Source organism: Protopterus annectens, chromosome 8.part0 (genome assembly GCF_019279795.1).
Source record: "Protopterus annectens isolate FY-2018-M chromosome 8.part0, PAN1.0, whole genome shotgun sequence".
NCBI lineage: Eukaryota > Metazoa > Chordata > Ceratodontiformes > Protopteridae > Protopterus > Protopterus annectens.
Window position 1 is genome coordinate 633,377,059 of NC_056741.1, and position 19,999 is coordinate 633,397,057.

The following is a 19,999-nucleotide window of genomic DNA, read 5'->3' on the forward strand; positions in this document are numbered from 1 at the left end:
TTTTTGAAGCCAGATACCGTGGTATCTTTACACATTTTCCTAACAACAACAAACTAAATGAACCACAATAACAACAAGAAAAAAAGCTATAATAATTATTTTAACGTAAATGGCTAACCTAATAGAGGGGAAGGAGAGCTCTCCAAGTTAAAACGAGTTCAAGGGAAAAGAGGCATGCGGAAAGGAGCGACAGCCAACAAAGCACACACACAATATAAGGCGATAACGGGTATAAGTACTAAGAGACTAAGGTTAATAACACTTTTACAATTAAAATTTTACAATAATAGCAAAAATATGTAATACAGAACAATACTAAGCCTGAGCCAGTAACGAAGCAACCTCGCAGCTGAAGCAAACGAGATCTGGGTAGCTGACACTGGGCATTCTGGGATAATGGGTAGCCTCGAGCCAGTAAACAGCTCTCGAGCTATAGAAGATGGCCGAGTTAGAGCCGAGGATTGGCTCTGAACCCAAACAGCAAGAACGAAGGTGAGATGGACAACTTAACATCAACTGTTTCAGACCGTAAAAAAACTACCAGGGAATGGAACATACTATACATTGTGTTCCTAGAGAAATTACTGTCACTTCATGTTAGGTTTTACCACTGCTAATGTGCAACAATCATGGGGTTATAAAGATTAATCTGTTGTTAGGTAACTCTGCTGAACTGAAATCAAAACCAATGCACAGAAGATTCATCGCAGAGTATATGGAAGCAACTGTAACAATATAACTATGAATGAAAAATCGTGCTGTGATGCAATTTATATAGATTTAACTTCAGCATTTGAAATGGTCATACACAAAACACTGATCAGCATTAGAACTACTAGGTATTGATGTACTCTTGATAAGATCGAGAGCTGCAAGGCTTACAAATAGGATATGGCAAGTATCATACAGCAATTGGACAGGTGAAAGTCTTAGTTACAGTCAGGGTGTCTAACAGTGCTTTGTCCTAGGCCCATATTTGTTTAGAGGCACGTCTGCAAAAGAACTAGATCAACTTGATCATTTTGGCACAAGAGATTAATATGATGATAAATACATAAAAAACTAAGCATATGAAATACATGGCTAAAACAAATGTAGCCAAGTACCATTTTAACTAAGTCACAATGGGTTGCTTATTTTGCTATTTGTTAATCATGTCCTGCTTTTTACGTGGGGATGACAACCACAACTCTCTCTGGGTAGATTAAAGAATGTGTGCATAATATAAAAATATCAACAATAAATTACTCAAGCATAGTATAGAGATTGTAAAACATTTTTTTTTTCTTGACTGAGAATTTCTGGATATGAGAGTAAGATGGACATGAAGGAAGCCAACTGGCAATTATGTCTTCAGGCAGACAAATTTCCTGGACTAAAGGAGTCCATTAAAATTAAGCATTTTCTAAAGGTTGATCAAATTCCAATTTTAAACGAATGTATATGTCCATTTATGTGCGTCTTAATACTGTTTAAGTATAACAACATGCAACTAAAATTTCATCTGAGGTTTCTTTAAGACTGCAAGGTGCAGTCATGTGATTTTACTGTTTTTTTAATGTCTGAGATGTGTTTGGTATACATTTATGATGAAGTCTTTGTTTATACTCTGGACAAAAGCACTAAAGTTTGAATTATAATCACTAAAGTCAGAGTGGTGCCCTTTACATTTTGGTCTGATTTTACATCAGTGTTGATGGGTTGTTTGTCCTTTATTATTTGGGGATCACAAAAAGATAATTTTTGTTAAACCTAAAATCTTCAAAACATTCAACAATTTAGGACAAGGTTTGTGGTCCCAAAATAAATCTAGAATCTAAACACTCAACAATTTGGGACAATGCGGGAATATGCTTCTAGATGATGAAAATTGTATTGGGTTTAATTTTTTTAAGTTATTCTCTATTTTAATATAATAAGTTTGGAAAAAATTGCAGGTCTCTTCACAATTATCTCATTTAAGATTGATAATATTCAGATTAATCAAAAATTGTGTGGCTAACCATGTGCAATATTCAATGTCCTACTTAAAGGTTCTAAGTAAATTACTTAAGTATTAAAACTTAAGAGAATTACAACTAAAATATTCTTAAAAAAGTGCATTTCTTATTTTTTTTTCAAATAATTGGTATGATGTTTAAGTAAAATTAACAATAACAGAGTTGATCAGAATTATGATTAGGATTTTTAGGCATTGCTAGAGTTAAAAAAGATATCAAAACTCTGGTATTAAGATCAAAGAAAGAAGAGATCAATTTTTAATTCTGCCAGAAAGAAGATAAGCTGCTAGAAAACGTAAGATACCGTAGTTTATACTCAATAGAAAATCTCAAGATGAAGTGATTACATTTAGTAATTCAACTTGAAATTCAACCATTTAAAGAAAATAAGCAAATAGCAATTAAAATGTTAGCATTCATTTTCCACACTACCCTTCCTCATCTGCCTTCCTTTCTAGTTATATTTTATGCTCTGAAATATCAATCTCTTTACACTGTGTATCTATATATGTAAACAGAGAGTCCCTCCAATTCTTATACTTTATACCACCCACACAAATCAAACCCCAAAAACACAATTTTATTGATATATACAAAACGTTTCATGTTTAAAACAACCTATCATTACTTTCCTTGTCTGTGGATAATACATGTTCATTGTCTACATTCCTATTCTTCAAAATATTTCAACTGCTAAAATTCTACTCTCTTCTAATACCTATAACTTAAAAAAAATCTCAACATTCTTTTTAAATAACTATCACCAAGTTAGAATACATCTATACATCTATTCTCTAAGCACCAACCTTGTGTTTTGCAAAATAAAATTATCTAAATCATAGCATTCTGCCAAACATAGACCATCACCTTACAACATTTACAGTACTACAATCATATTAGCTATTTAACTCTTCTTCTAGAGTCTCTTGTTCATTTCACCTTTGCATCTTACTTCTCTACCATCTTCAACATTTTCTCTTTTTTTTGTGTAATCCTTTTTTCTCTTAAAATACTGCAGCTATTTTCCATGATCATCCTTCTGGCTAAATACAGGATAGGGTCTACATTAATTCATTGAATGAAAGCAACATCAAATGGCATTTCATTGGAAATGCCAGTCAATTAACCCCCACACCCATCCACTAATTATATATACCAACTCAGAGATTGCACTACAATGGGGAAAGAGCAAATTTCCTCTCTCTACCATAATGTGATATCAATCAGAATGGTCTGACAAATGGCATTTCCGATGAAATGCCATTCAATGATGTTTTCATTCAATAAATTAATAGGGACCCTATAGGATATTTAGCTGTAAAGCTAATAAACCACAGCAGAAGTGAAGAAACATATTTCCTCTCAATAGAATCTAGACTTGGATGTAGAAAAATATAAAGTGGTCCAAACTCACCTTGCCAGGAGTTTACTTACTGCAATGCAATTTAGGTGAAAACTGGAAGCTTCAGATATAGAAAATGGATTTACTACTCATACTGAGCAGATAAGCAAAGAAGTATGGAAATGTGCAGTGTGCCAATATCATGCATGTATCTTGCAAAGAAACCTTCAAAGTATTTAACTTTTTTGAAGAGCAGAAAGACAAAAATAACAGCACTGCTACATAAAATTCTGGAATCGCTGTAGAACCTACTAAAACTCTATATGCTTATGTTATTAAGCTGAAGAACTCTGCCACAGACCAAAATTTGATGAGCTGCATGCTTGAAAATAACAAGCAGAACAAACTGTTGCATACAAAATACTCAGAACTGCAGTTACAGCTAAACTCTGGGAAGAACACTGTCTTACTTACATGACAGAGAACTGACATATAGTTTACGCTCCGGTACAATAACTGAATATGACATTTCATCTTACTGACTTCAGGGCTCTGCTCATCCACACATCAAGGAGATCATGTGCAGTGAAGGAAAGGTCTACTTAGAACAAGCTTTAAAGATAATCCACATCACACTTAAATATGACAATACTCAAACACATCAAACTGCAACCCATAGTGCTTTTCCTACTTACTCTAAAACAAACACTACAACTACCCCAATAATCCTAACTGCAAATCACTAAGCAAATAACCTTACCAACCCCTCAAGCACACCATCCAACAACTTCCCAAACCCAACACCAAACTTGATCCATAAAAATGTAGATCTCAATATCTCAAATTATGTTTCCCCATTATACAAAAATGCAATAAAACATGACAGAAGACCATACAAACTCACACCCATACTTTTCATTCTACTCCTAATTCAAGAAATTGTAATGCAACTAGAAATCAGAAACAACCACATTCTCTTAGGTGACTTCAACTTAAAAACACTTCACTGTAACATGACATCAATGAAATTCTGCTCAACATCAGCCTTTAACAACCACCCCAATAGCCCACACAACCTGATCTTGTCACTAACAATCATTCTCTTGTAAATATAATCATCACTGATGGCTCTATCTAATCTCAATCATCCTCCTCATCTCTCATTCTAATATGTGACCAATCCACAATACACACCCCATAACACAAATTCTCCCAAAATGACTCACATTCAGGCCTAAGACACACCCACACATCAAAAAACTTAAAGCAGCTCTTTACAACACAGACTGCTCTTCCATACCAAACCTAAACAACCCTAATCATGCCACAGACACTCTCATCAGTACACTCGGCTCCCTCCGGCACACATTCCTCCCTATAATTCCTTGCCTCTACAAGCCAAAAAGAAATGACTGGCTTACTCTTGAAATTAAACCCCTTTTAAAAATTAGAGATGACATAGCACGCATAAAAAATACCCCCTCCCCTAACAAAGCTACCAATATCAACACCTACATTATCTCTCTCTGACTTTCCATCTGAATTTCCCAGCTTAGCCACCTTCTCAGTCACACTGACCTTACACACCCCCGAACCACTCTTCTACACTCATCAGTTTTGCAATAAACAAGTAAACATAGGAGTCAAAGAAACTTTTCATCTCTTGCAGAAGAGGGACAAGCCCACCTGGCACAGATAGCCTCTATCCCTGGTTCATCCATTGCTGCAAAGACTTCTTTACAATCCCCCTGCAATACACTGTCCATCTCTGTCTTAACATAAAACACCATACTACAAATATGAAAAACAGTCATCACTGGTTCGAACTCAAAGCAATCTAACCCTATCAAAAATTTCCAGTTAAGGCCAACTTCTATCCTCTCTGCTCTAGGCAAACTGCATTTATCTATATATCAAATTGCCCAATACATCACTACCTACAACCTCTTCTCCATAAAAAAACAGGCTTTGATCCAGTCAGAGCACACTCACATCCCCAGTGGACCCAAACCAATGCAATACTATTAGCAGACAGTGGCAGCACACTGCCATCATCTTTAAAGACCTTCCAAAAGTCTTTGCCCTAGGCTTAGAACACCACGACATCCTCCTCAAACACCTACTACAAACAGACATAAGCCCCATTCCCTGCTTTGGTTTTTAAAACTACCTCACAAATCACCACCTCTCTTGTCAAAATTCATACCTATATTGCCCAATCAGCCTTTAAAAAGGAGCACCACAAGGTTCCAGATTTGTTCCTTTACTATTTTCCATCTTTATAAACTTTCCCTTGACCTACCTCATTTTCTCCTCCTATTTTGCACAAACAATTCAGCACGCAACATCCAGAATGACCTGCAAGCAGATTTCCTAACCCTAGCCCTCTGAATCTCCAAAAGAAGCTTCCTTCTCAGCTCCAACAAAACCAAAGCCTTTACTTTTTACACCAGTCAGAAAAACACAATCTGCATATTTATGACCACACCACCACTCCACAAAGAAAACACTACATCTTTTAAATACCTTGGAATTTGGCTCAATGCCTCCTTAACGTCTCCTTCCACCTTGACTACACAAGGAAAAGGTTACTTCTCGCCTGTTTTGGACCAATAAAATATCCTCCTTTCCTACAGCCACAGGCAAAGCTATTCTAGTATCTCAACTTGAATACAGTTTCCTTATCAAAACCTTATCATCAAAAACAAACTCCACACACATTCAAATAATAATTAATAAAAATGCATACTGAAGCTCCACCCCGCAAAAAAGGATACTACTGTAAAACCCTGAAAAAGAAAAATAGCTCCCTAATCAACTAAGGGATGATCTTCCAAAAGGATCACAGCTGTTCAGACTCCTACTCTCTCTCCCCTAACAGCTACAACTATTAGCCAGCCTTCTTCGTACAGCTTCAAAAACCACGAAAACTCTCACTCACATTGTATTCTGCATGACTTCTACATACAAATACTCAAACTCTCAGCATCTTTCACTCCACTCAATTAGTTATCATCCCACTCAGACAACTTAGAGCAGTAATTATCAAACAGACTCCACACTTTCTAAACGTGATTTGTCTTGACATAGGGTAAATAATATACAATACAATTGTACATACAATTTATAATGTATTAGCTGTTAATGGCTTTCACTAAATTTAGCTCTGGCTTTATTTATATTCCTGGATCAAGTCACTTGTTACTAGTGCTACACTCAGTAGCTCTCTTCAGTAAACATATAGTAAATAAAAATTATAACTAAATAAAAATACACTGACAAACCAAGGGGCAGCATTTTAACAGAAGAGACCTAGCCATGCCAAACCTGTGAAAGTGAGAAAAACAATTGAAGTTACTGCTATACAATTAAAAAGTAACTTGTCAAAAAGGATGCACAGTAAAATATGAACCAAATAATAAAGTAAATTCAGAACTAAAAATAATATGTGCAGCAAAATTAAGGAACATAAGGGATGTATATAAAATACATGGAAATGAGAAAATAGGCACGTGTTCACTCACACAAATGAGATTAAAGTCTTGTGCAGGGAGTGTGGCTATCAGACTGATAAAAGGTAATGTCCCCATTAAAAAACAAGTTTTTCCCAAGCCATATAAATAAAAAAAAAAAATCTGCAAGCTGCAGAACAAAAATGTGGGTGTGTGTGGGACAAATATTTCTGGGTTAATACTAAACTGAGAAAACTTCCTGCAGTCTCCCTATTCTTTCGACTTTTTCCCGGTTAGGGGTCGACACAGCGGATCACCTGTCCACTCATGATTGGCAGTGGAGTTTTACGGAGTAACCAGCCCGGCGCCCAACTTTCCACAGAAGGCGCACGCACAGGGCCAATTTAGAGTTTCTAATCCACCTACAGTGTGTCTTTGGGACGCGGGAGGAAACCGGAGCACCTGGAAAAAACCCACGCGACCACAGGGAGGACATGCAGACTCCCCACAGAAGGCACCCCAGCCGAGAATCGAACCAGAGAGAACCTCTTGCTGTGAGGCGGCAATGCTAAACACTGTACCACCATGGCCCTTCCTGCAGTAAAGTATGAAAATGTATCAGAAGCAGTGAGACAAGATTCTAAGTTAGACTGCTAGCCAGACATGATGAGAATTAAAGGGAAAGCTGCTGAATTTAAACTACATGGTGAAGTAGTGCATCATATTTTGCATGAAAATACTTTTAAAGCACTAGCTCTGGAATGTACTGAACACAGACTTCTATACACATTGTTGATCTACTCCAGTGATGGTGAACCTTTTGGACTTGATGTGTCAAAAATTCGGAAAATGCCTATCTTGATTCTGCTGACGTGTCACCCCCTCAAACTTGTTTGTCCATGTATGCAAAAGCATTTCCCTGACATACTAATGAATTATTTTCCCCAGTAACCCCTTCATTCATTTAAATTCTGTATGCACAAGAATTAAAATGACACAATAAAATTATTTTGCCTAGTGATCACTTCAGCAGTCTGATCATGTATGCACAAGCACTTCCTTGCTACAAAAGTTAATTACTTCCCCAAGCAGCATTTTCATTAGTATGTCCAGGTACATCAAGCACAAAAATGAAACATTCACCCATGCGACCCTTTCAGTACAATGTTGAGGTACACCCAAGCACCAAAATGAATCATTTGCCCAAGCGACCCCTTCATTAACATTCCTATTATGTGTACAAGCACCAAAATGAAACATTCACCCAACAGACCCCTTCACTAAAATGTGTATCTTTCTACGCACTCTTATGTTTATTAAAATAAATCAATTACTTAAGTACCTCCCCTTTATATTTGTCTTCTCGGCCCGGGGTTCCCGCTGCTATTTTCCTGCGCTGTTCTGCATCTAGGTGTTTGACTGCATGACTGTTAAAGGGCTTCCTGCTGACCTGCTGTGTGTGTCATGGTGTAAAACGTAGCCAAACAGAATGCCACCATGGCACCACCTAACTTGCCAGGCAAAAAAAAACCCATCAAAGCCAACTAGTAACCAAAAGGAAAAATCCACGAATACACAGTTGCGTTCCGGCACTATAAAGGCTGCCCCTTCTGTTCCACTTCCTTTTTACTGCACCTCAATACTAAATGCCAGCATGAACCACGACCAGGCGGAAAATGTTAAACACTTTAATTCAAAACAACAAAATAGACGTACCAAAAACAGAAATAGAACTTAGATTTAGCGCTTTCATCTCCTAAGCGGAGACTTCATCAGAATCAACTTGTAGTATGTCGCAACAGTCTTTTATACATACATAATTCCCAATAGTAGTTACATTAATTGAATAATTGATTAATACAATGTTAAAATTTAAAAGGGCCATTCATATAGATGTTCATATTATTCCACATTAAATACTTATAAAGCTACTCTAAAGTGTATTGTGTCTAAAATAATGAATAGTAAACAATTAATAAATAAATAATTGAATATATTAAGCAGATGACCACATACTTACATACAATAATAAATAAGATATAAATATATATTAAATATATAATTAATAATATAATAATAAATACTAATAATATACTTAAAAATGTACTTATGTGGCATTTAGTATCGAGGTGCAGTAAAAAGGAAGTGGAACAGAAGGGGCAGCCTTTATAGTGCCGGAACGCAACTGTGTATTCAAAAAAAAAAAAACATCTTACTCACTGCCGCCCGGCCCTTTAGCCACTAGCTATGCCATTGTGGTGAACACTGGTGTGTCACCTCTGACATGAAATGTATATAAAAAATAAGAAAGTCAAGATTCAGTTTTAAAGCCTAGTATTCATATAATTAAAATTTTCTTACATTTTGCATCATTTGGTTTGTGTAAAATTAGGAATAGTTAAAGGAGTTTACACCTTTCTATTATTATTTATGTTTACTGGGGTGGCACACTGATCACAATAAACCATTTGCAAGCATTATCAAGGTAATTCAAAAGTGGCAGGATTCAAACCTGCAACTTCCTGATCGGAAGTCAAATACCTGATCCACTAAGCCACACAGCCAGCAATGAATGTTTGTGAACAGTCACAGCCAGCTCAAATTCTGCACAAAGCCATAAGTAAGATCCAGTACTACAAAGCTTACCAGCCTACAGGCGAAGGGCCAGAGTATAAGGAAAAACTGACACCAACAATAAATGCTCCAGGAAAAGTAAGTACAATAAAGCAAAAACTAAAGCGAACAGAAAGCTGCTGTACCAATACAAAACAATTAGAGCAAAAAGAATGAGTGAACAACATTGGTCACTGCTGTGGCATACGATAAAATTCAGACTCCATTTAGATCTTGTAGATTAATACAAGTGAATAAGTGAGAACACTGCCCATTTCTATCAGATTAAGAATGGCTTGCAAAAATACCAAATACTAACCTATTTTCAGTACTAAAAATAACATAAGTTCCAAATTATGCACAGTTAATATGCCACTAGGAAAGTATTGAGTCCTTAGACTTCCATTTGGTATTTCATAAGTACCAAGAGGTACTGCAAACTGCAAATGCACAACTTATCTGCAGGCTTAGAAAGTGCTACTAGGTTTGTAGTAAAACTGCATAAAATATTTGTTTACAAACAATGGAAAAGCAACGTCTTTTCTCAACCATGCAACATTTACCTTTATATGAAAAAATTATATATATATATATATATATATATATACATATATGCACACACACAAATATATATGGGTATAGAAACTAAAGACTAAAACAACTTTCTGGAGTTACAAAAGACAACAAAGTAATGGAGACACTAGAACACTTCACCATAGCCAGTCTGTTCGTCCAGCAGGCTCTGTCACCGAGTACACCAAAAAGGATACAGCTGTGACCCAAAATCCTGGAATGTTCTGTATGATTGTATTCCTTTTTTCCAAGTAAGGTTTCCTCAGTTGGTTAAATTTCATATTCATGCGCAATATAGCACTTGCAGCACGTTCATTCAGTGTCCCCAGCTCCATCTGCACTGTCTCTAAAGCCTCCAGCTGACTGTCCATTTTTAGTGAATGACTCTCCACAGAAATTATTGAGCATTCTTCAACTTCAGATGAATCCAGATTGTCCTGTTCACTTGTTGCCTCCTGACGTTTTAGCGCCCTCTTCTGACCATCTTTCTGGTGTGGGGTCCCCGAAGTTGAATTAGTCTGCTTGGTAACTATTCTGCTATCTACTTGCTGCTCCTCCTCTTTAAGTAAGGGCTTGGCTAAAGGGGGTTCCACCCCCTTACAACTATCGACCCCCGCAGCTGTGATAGGGCGCAATCCCTCGGTCATAAGTGTCAAAGCCTCTGCTGCATCTGTTTCCGAAGTATCGATCTCTTTAAGAAGTTTCCGCTTTGCATTCTCCCGCCGAGAGCTTTTTGAAGCGTCTTCGTGCATATCCTCTCGCTTCGTTTCTTCTACAGTAGTGGGTGCGGGTTCACGCTCGCCCCCAACAACTGCAGCGACGCGCCCTGTTCCTCCAGTACCTCCTTTGGCGCTCCCGCAGCGGGGAGAGTTGCGTGCATGCGTTGTGTGCGCGCTTTGTGAATCTGCTGCTTTTTGTCGGTCGAGTCGGCGCACCTTAGCTTTAGGAGATTTGCCCTCCATGTCGTTTGTATTATGACAGTCTGTTACTCCCGTTTGAATAAGTTCACTAATGACCTTACAGGTTCTTGCAGATTATTTCTCCATATGAAGAGTATTATGAAACGTAACAAAACGGAATGTCTGTTACAAAACAAAAACTTTCACTTTTAAAGCATTCCTTGTTTTCTTTGCTGTTCTGTTTCCCCTTAATTATGTCGATCTTACGCGAGCCATCCGAGACGTTTGTTTTGATTGGGTATTGTTATTGCGCGGGAATGGTACCAATCGGCATTTCATGTGGGTGGGGCAGTAGTGTGGAGCTGCTAACAGTTGGGCAGCGATGAAAATAACTCAGCCAATTGAAGCTGTGATTGTCCGTTCCTAGTTGTGACGTACTGCTTCGCGTGTGTCCGTGTTGTTTTCTTTTGAGTGTCAAATACGGTCTTTGCTTAGATTGCTTTGGGAATTTGTAGGTTTTCTTATTTATTTTCGTTTTTGTATTTATTAGTAAGATGCATGTATCGAGTACTTTTTCTTATCGTGGATATTGTTAAGGGAGTGAGAGCTAATAGGTAGAGTTAAGCGGGGACCGCCAAAGATTTTATTGTTGTGTTTTATTTTAGGTAATCGTTTTTTGGGGCTTTTTGTTATGACTGCGGAGTTATACGTTTTGACAAATGCATCCTCAGTTTAGACTACAAGACCCACAGTTCAGCTCTTTACCCATAGCTCTGTGTCGCATCGTCGATCCGTAATTTTTTGTTGTTGAAACTTGGCGTGACATTTATTGACACTTGTCATAGTAGGAACGTTGGATATTTTCGTGTCAGTTACACATCTGTATAGCCGTTGTATACAATGCACGTCGTTAGGGAATTAACACGCTCTAATTCGTGGTTCTCAAGTCCGTGTTTGTTGTTGAATGAAGCTATATTTGGCTGTTACTTAATTTGTTTTTGTCGTAATTTATTTTTAACATTTGTTTACTGGGGAAGTCCGACAGGGCTAGTGTTGCCACCTTTTCAAATGCCCAAAGTGGGGCTTTTTTTTATAGAAATTGAGATTTTGCAGGACAAAACATACCCACGGCCAGTGCAAAGAACAGAACTTATAATGTGTATGTGTTCCAGACACAAAGTAACTGTTTTATGCAACTATTAAGAGAGAGAACTTAAAAAATATATATTTTGTCTTAAAATTTCAGGACATTTGCCATTTTTTAGCTTTTTTCGCAGGACACAACTGCTCTAAGTGGGGCTGTCCCTCTCAAAGAGGGACACGTGGAAACACTAGACTGGGCTAGTTGCCCATTTTCAGCGGAGGCTTGGGGAGAAAAACTCTACATAACACCACACGGTATGACTGCCTAACATTTTACATCTCCTAAAGAAAGTATAATAAATAAAATGGTTTTGGAGCAAAATGGAGCTTCTTGTTTCTGTATGAAATGGCACTTGTGTTTTTTATAAATTGTCTTTTAATTACTATAAAAGTCAAACTGATCCAGAAGACCATTTTCAACGGACGTTCGGAGAGAAAAGTCAGGCAAATACATTAAATATAAAGTAGTACAATTATGTACAAATATTAGCAGGTGAAGACAGGCACTGGGTGGCAGTGAAGAGTTACCAAATAGCTGGGTAACTACAGCAGAGCTAGTAAGGGAGACGGCTAGAAAGGTGCTTGGTATCACATCGGGACAGAGGAAGGATGACAAAGAGACGTGGTGGAATGAGGAAGTACAGAAGAGTATACAGGCAAAGTGGATGGCAAAGAAGAAGTGGGATTGTGAGAGAGATGAAGAAAGTAGACAGGAGTATAAGGAGATGAAGTGCATGGCAAAGAGAGAGATGGCGAAGCCTTAGGATAAGGCATATGAAAAGTTGTATGAAAGGTTGGACACTAAGGAGGGAGGACATGTATCGATTGGCTAGACAGAGGGACCGAGCTAGGAAAGATGTGCAGCAGGTAAAGGTGATAAAGGATAATGAAGGAAACATACTTACAAGCGAGGAGAGTGTGTTGAGGAGATGGAAAGAGTACTTTGAGGGGTTGATGAATGAAGAGAATGAGGGAGAGAAGGTTGGATGATGTAGGGATAGTGAATCATGAAGTACAATGGATTAGCAAGAAGGAAGTAAGGATAGCTATGAAGAGAATGAAGAATGGAAAGGCTGTTGGCCCAGATGACATACCTGTGGAAGCATGGAGGTGTTTAGGTGAAATGGCAGTGGAGTTTTTAGCCAGATTGTTTAATGAAATCTTGGAAAGTGAGAGGATGCCTGAGGGATGGAGAAAGTGTTTTGGTACCGATTTTTAAGAATAAGGGTGATGTGCAGAGCTGTAGTAACTACAGAGGGATTAAACTGATCAGTCACAGCATGAAGTTATGAGAAAGAGTAGTGGAAGCTAGGTTAATAAGGGATGTGATGATTAGTGAACAGTAGTATTGTTTCATGCCGGGACAGAGTACTACAGCTGCGATGTTTGCTCTGAGAGTGTTGATGGAGAAGTACAGAGAATGCAGAAGGAGTTGCATTGTGTTTTTGTAGACTTGGAGAAAGCATATGACAGGGTGCCAAGAGAGGAGTTGTGGTATTGTATGAGGAAGTCAGGAGTGTCACAGAAGTGTCTTAAGAGTGGTACAGGATATGTACGAGGGTAGTGTGACAAAGATGAGGTTTGTGGTGGGAGTGACAGATGCGTTTAAGGTGGAGATAGGGTTACATCAAGGATCAGCTCTGAGCCCTTTCTTATTTGCAATGGTGATGGACAGGTTGACAGACGAGACCAGACAGGAGTCCCCATGGACTATGATGTTTGCAGATGATATTGTGATAGTGAGAGTAGGGAACAGGTGGAGGAGACCCTGGAGAGATGGAGATATGCTCTAGAGAGAAGAGGAATGAAGGTCAGCAGGACTAAGACAGAATATATGTGTGTGAATGAGAGGGAGGATAGAGGAATGGTGAGGATGCAAGGAGTAGAGGTGGCGAAGGTGGATGAGTTTAAATACTTGGGGTCAATAGTTCAGAGTAACGGTGAGTGTGGAACAGAGGTGAAGAAGAGAGTACAGGCAGGATGGAGTGGGTGGAGAAGAGTGTCAGGAATGATTTGTGACAGACGAGTACCTGTAAGAGTGAAAGGGAAGGTCTACAAGAGGGTAGTGAGACCAGCTATGTTATATGGGTTGGAGACAGTGGCATTGACACAAAGGCAGGAGTTTGAGCTGGATGTCACAGAGTTAAAGATGTTAAGATTTGCACTGGGTGTGACGAGGGTGGACAGTATTAGGAATAAGTATAGTAGAGGGTCAGCCCAGGTTGGAAGGTTTGGAGACAAAGCCAGAGAGGCAAGATTACGTTGGTTTGGACATGTGCTGAGAAGGGATGTGGAGTATATTGGGAAAAAGCTGCTAAGGATGAAGCTACCAGGTAACAGGAAAAGAGGAAGCCTAAAATAAGGTTTATGGATGTGGTGAGAGAGGACATGCAGGTGGTTGGTGTGACAGAGCAAGATGCAGAAGACAGGAAGAAATGGAAACAAGTGATCCGCTGTGGCGACCCCTAACAGGAACAGCCGAAAGAAGATGATGATGATGATTAGCAGGTGAAGCACAAATAAAGGAATACAATACTTTTGATAAAAAATTACACACAGAAAAGTAGAAAAAAGTAATTTGACCAGCCAAGTGCTCCGGATTGCTCTTTCAACCTTAAACGAACCCGCTGATGTTAATTTGTCCCATCTCTCCTTTGTTCTTGCTGTTTGGGTTCGGAGCCGATCCTCGGCTTTGACTCTGCCTACTTCTATAGCTCGAGAGCTGTTTACTGGCTCGAAGCTAACCCTTATCCCAGAATGCCCAGCATCAGCAGTATACCCAGATCTCGTTTGCTGCTTCAGCTATGAGGTTGCTTCGTTACTGGCTCAGGCTTAGTATAGTTTTTAATATTATTATTGTTGTTTGTTCTTAAAAAATTATCAAGTTTTTGTCTAGATATAGTACTTTATCCCTCTTCGCCTTTCTTGTGTGTTGTAGCTTTGTTGGCTGTCGCTCCATAACTCACAGGCCTTCTGTTTCCCTGAACTCATTTAAATTAGAGAGTCCCCCCCCCCCGCCTTAGGACAGTCGTTTAAATTAGAGGCTCTCCTTTTTGTTCCTTAACTGTAAAAGAAAAAAAAGACTGTTTCTTCGTTTAGTAGTGTAACATGTCTAAAGAGGCCAAAGTTTCTGGCTTCAAAAAGTGTGACTCATGCTGTCAAAAAATGTCTCTGACAGATGGGCACACTAGCTGTGTTTATTGTTTAGGGGCTGTGCACCTGCAGGACTCCTGCTCTGTCTGTCATGCATTTAGTCCAAGGGTCCTGCAGGAGCGCAAAAACAAAGTAATCCTTCGAGGATTATTGAAACCACAGGATTCCCCGGCTAAAAGTTCTCAGCCAGTGAAATCCTCTGTCAAGCCGTTGGCTCCATCCTCGGAACAGACTGCTGGGCTTGAACAACCAAGTTTGTCGGTGCCGACAACTCAACTTCTCCCTCGGCTCCAGCTGCTACCTCAGAGCCACAAGCGAGCAAGGTTTCTTTCATTGGAGCCGATTCGCTCGGTGCCACAGTTACCCTTATTAGGAAGTGAACGCAGTCATTGCTCTTCATCCCACTCCTCTCGATCCTCTAGGTTATCGAATCAGGACGTGGAGAGAGTAGTCAGCAGGTTGCTTAAATCACAGGCCCCTGCAAGATTACTTTCCAGCCCACCTCAGCAGTTTGTGGCTCCATCCGCCTCCATCTCCTTTCTCCTCCGACTACACTTAGTTCGGAGCCAGAGACCATGGACATGCTGATAGTAGAACCGACCTCTCCGATCACCTCAATTGTTCCATCCATCGTGGGATCGGGGTGCCAAAGCTCTCTTGGCTCTGAGGGGGGAAGTGGCATCGGTCCCTTGTCTGACCCCGCTCTCCCTCTTGGAGCTTTGGCATAGATGAGCTCTGCTCCCACATCAGCCTCAGAGCCGTCGCCCTTGACATGGAGAAGGACTCCCGTCTCTTTGGAGCTGGTGTTTTCTTTGCCTTGGGATCGGGATGCCTTTGAGGTCATGCCCAGAAGCGTAGGGAACCTATGCCCCAGGACACCCCATTGGGTGACCCATCTTCTTCCGAGGCCTCCCCTGATCACTCAGAGGAACCTCCTCAAAAGAAGTGCAAGAGGAAGTACCTAGACTCCCCTGAGTCTGTCACCTCATATACAGACCTGGATGAATCAGAAGGGTCCCCCAGGTCACCCACAGAAGATGTTTCCCTCCACCTCCTGGGTGTTTCCACCTTTCGATCCACTCATATCTGTAGTAGCTCAAGGCTTGGTCTGCTCCGGATTCTGTGGAACCTACTCCGAGGAGACAATATAAATTCATAACAGCCCCTCAGGACAAACAATTTCTCTCTAAAGGTGTGCCAGTTGATGCCATGGTGGTAACAGCAGTCACCAAGAAAGAGATAGCAGAAACTTCTTCGTCTGTCTATCCACCAAATAAAGATTCTAGGACGATGGACAGATATGGGAAGCAAATGTTTTCCTCAGCAACCTTCTCAATGAGGTCCCTGAATTATCTCTCATTTTACATGCCTTCAAAGGGATCTCCTAAAAGAGCTTGGAGATACCCTACAAGATCCTACAGCTGAGGGAGCATCAGCCAAAATAGCTTCCCGGCTTGTGACTCTTAATTCTATAGTCAGCTCCTCCATGAGGCTGATTTCCTATGCAGCCGATGGAGCGAGCAGAGCCACAGGGACAGGAGTGGCTCTCAGGGACATGCTTGGCTGCGGCTGTGTCAATTTGCGGAACCCTTTCGAGCATCCTTCACAAATACTCCCTTTGGCTCCTTGCTTTTTTGGTCTTGGGTGAAAGACACCCTTACCAGGTTCAAGCAGTAAGGCAGGACTCTCTCTGCCGTGGGAATCGGTTTTTCCACTCCTAACAGACCTTATCCCAAAGGTCAGAAGGGTGGAAAGATATGGCTTCGGAAGTCCCAGGGACCCTTGCCCTGACACACGTGATTTTTCCCCCAGGGGCAGAGGGGGGAAACAGCAGCATTGGCAGATGCCACCCTCTTGGCAGAGGAGAACCGGAAAATCAGGGTGACGGAGAAACTTTCTCTGCCAAACCCTTCCAGCATCCCTGACTGGTTGCCTGAATGCTCACCTCTGGAGGCAGTTGGGGGAAGACTTTCCCTGTACCCAAAAGCCTGGCAAAATATAACAAGAGACAAATGGGTACTGTCATATCTGGAGGTTACAAAATCACCTTTCATCAACCCCCTCTAAAGTCAAAAAAGTCCATCCCAGATGTCCCATCCAATCTAAGGGATCAAGCAGTTATTCAAGTTTCAAAACTGCTCGAAAAAAGAGCCATTCAGGAAGTCCCCGCAGACCAACTATGATCCAGAACTTACTCAAGATTCTTTTTAGTACCAAAAAAGATAGGGAACTGGAGACAATACTGGATCTCAGCAGATTTAACAAATCTATACAAAAAGAAACGTTTGGGATGGTAACACTGCAGTCAATTCTCCCCTTTCTGGGTCAGGACAACTGGATGTGCTCCATAGATCTTCAGGATGCGTACTACCATATCAAAATGAACAGACGCTCCAGGAGATTTCTTTGTTACCGAGTAGGGGCCAGTCATTATCAGTTCAGAGCTCTGCCCTTTGGTCTCACCACAGCCCCCAGGGTGTTCACCAAATGTATGGCAGTAGTCACGGCTTACCTGAGATGTCAAGGATTCCAGGTGATTCCCTATCTAGATGACTGGCTCCTAACTGCTACCACCAGGCATCAACTCTTAGAGGCATGAGATTATACAATATCAACCTGCACCCAACTGAGCATTACAGTAAATTTCGAAAAATCTGCCTTGTGGCCTTGTCAATCTGTTACATATATAGGAGCAGAATTAAACACAAAACCGATGTTTGTAAGGTTGCCTCAGGAAAGAGTTTTTATTTGCCAATAGGTGTCATTTCTAATGCAGAGCAGAAAGATCCAAGTCAGACATGTCCTGCAAGTTCTAGGCTCCATGGCAGCTGCTATTCTTGTACCATTAGCACGTTACCACATGAGAGTCCTTCAGTGGCTTCTCTTCACGCAATGGTCCTTCCAGGAACTACCCATGTCTCACATGATCCTGATTAGAGAAACATGCAAAAGACACCTCTCTTGGTGGATGGTTTCCCCACTGGTGACTCAGGGAAGACCTTTCATTCAACCCCCTCTGGTAGCCACAGTGAACACGGAAGCCTCCCTGATAGGGTGGGGGGGCATAATCTAGGCAGGACAGTCCAAGGCATGTGGCAACCTCACGAGTACCATCTGCATATCTGTCCTAGAGATGATAGCGGTGCTCCTAGCGTTGCAAGCTCTTCAAGACTCTCTTCTTTCTGGGACTATTGTGATCTAAACGGACATGTCAGTTGTGTGGTACATCAACAAGCAGGGCGGGACCAGGTCCTACCCCTTGTGTCAAGAAGCCCTCAGGTTAAGGCAATGGACAATTTCCTCCCAACGGTTTCTGACAGCAACGCACATCCCTGGGAAATCCAACGTAATAGCGGACAGGTTCAGTAGGGCTATCCTCATGCCACATGAGCAGTCTCTGAATCAGGAAGTTGCGGAACTTATCTTCTGCAAATGGGGCCAGCCTTGCTGCGATCTATTTGTCACCCTCCTCAACAACAAATGCAGCAGCTACTTCTCCCTGCTTCCTCCTCTAGGTCAAACTCCCAGGGACGCTCTAGTCCACGATTGGCCTCAGGGACTCCTTTATGCATTTCCCCCTTTTCCCCTAATTCCAAGACTCATACAGAAAGCAAAATCATTGGGTTGCAAAATGATCCTCATTGCCCCCTATTGGCCTCGACAGATATGGTTTCTGTTCCTGCACCTTCACCTTCTAGACCATCCTTGGGTTCTGGACCCAGTGCCAGATCTGTTGATTCATCAGTCAGGTGGGTTACACCAATTCCTTCCGACTCGAGCTCACAGCTTGGTTTCTCCACTTCCTACCTTAGCCAGGCTTCCAATTATCTCCTCAGCAGTTCACAATATTATTGTTTCCTCCCATAAGTCAACTACGAGAAAGACTTATGCTAAGAAATAAACGTTCCGGCACTATTAAGGCTGTCCCATGTGCATTTCGTCAATTCTGCTTCACCTTGTTCCTAAAACGTCAGCATACACCAGCATACACCATAGAGAGGCGGAGAATATTTGAATTAATGATGTTATACTTTAATATTAAAATCAAAAACAAAACGAATAAATCAGATTAAGCGCTTTCGTCTCCTTTACGGAGACTTCATCAGAATCTAGTCTAAGTTAAAACAATTGCTTTTTTATATAGCTCTCAATACTAATAGGGTTAATTAATTAATCAATGTAGGCAGGTACATCACAGTTTTAAAGAAACATTCACTTCCATGTTAACCCTATTCAAGCGCCACATATTATGAAGTGCCATATTAAAGGCTACTAAGTTGTCAGTATTTAAATATACTATTCTACTATTTAATATTTTATTTTTCAATAATAAAAATATGTATAAATGACTTGGTCAAGTGTAAATATAATTTATATAAAACAATGTAATGTATAGTGGAAATAAAATATATAAGTGGGAATGAGATATATAACAAAAATGAAACAATGTAAGATTTATAGTATGTTACTTATATTATAAAATTTATTTCTTGGTGGATTCTATCTTTTTTTGGTTACCAGTTGTTTAAAGACTTATGCTAGCAAATGGAAAAGATGTTCTTATTGGGCAGAATCTAGAAACTTAGACCCCTTTTCATAGGTTTATACTAGGCTATCTGCCCTAAGGCATTTATAAGTCTAGCCCAAATTTTTGTGGCTTACGCCACCCCTTATATGAAAAAATACTGTGCCCATTAGTTTGTTGTGCCTCTGTCCAGCAGTGACACAGACATGAGTCCCGGGGTAAACCTACGATCTCCCATCCACAGGTCAAGATTTCTCTTGAACAGGGCCAGCGAGGTGCTCTGCCTCACATGGACTGGG

The 19,999-nt window shown here is 40.3% G+C and overlaps 1 protein-coding gene across 1 annotated transcript in view; it reads right to left on the reverse strand.

The window, feature by feature from the left end:
• LOC122808958 (protein SET-like) overlaps positions 1 to 11,151 on the reverse strand; it is a 600,336-nt gene extending 589,185 nt beyond the window's left edge. Inside the window, exon 1 of the mRNA XM_044080118.1 lies at positions 10,178 to 11,151. Within this exon, the coding sequence (XP_043936053.1) occupies positions 10,178 to 10,942 (765 nt within the window). The 5' untranslated portion in view covers positions 10,943 to 11,151. The remainder of the gene's footprint in view (positions 1 to 10,177) is intronic.
• Positions 11,152 to 19,999: the final 8,848 nt, after the last annotated feature.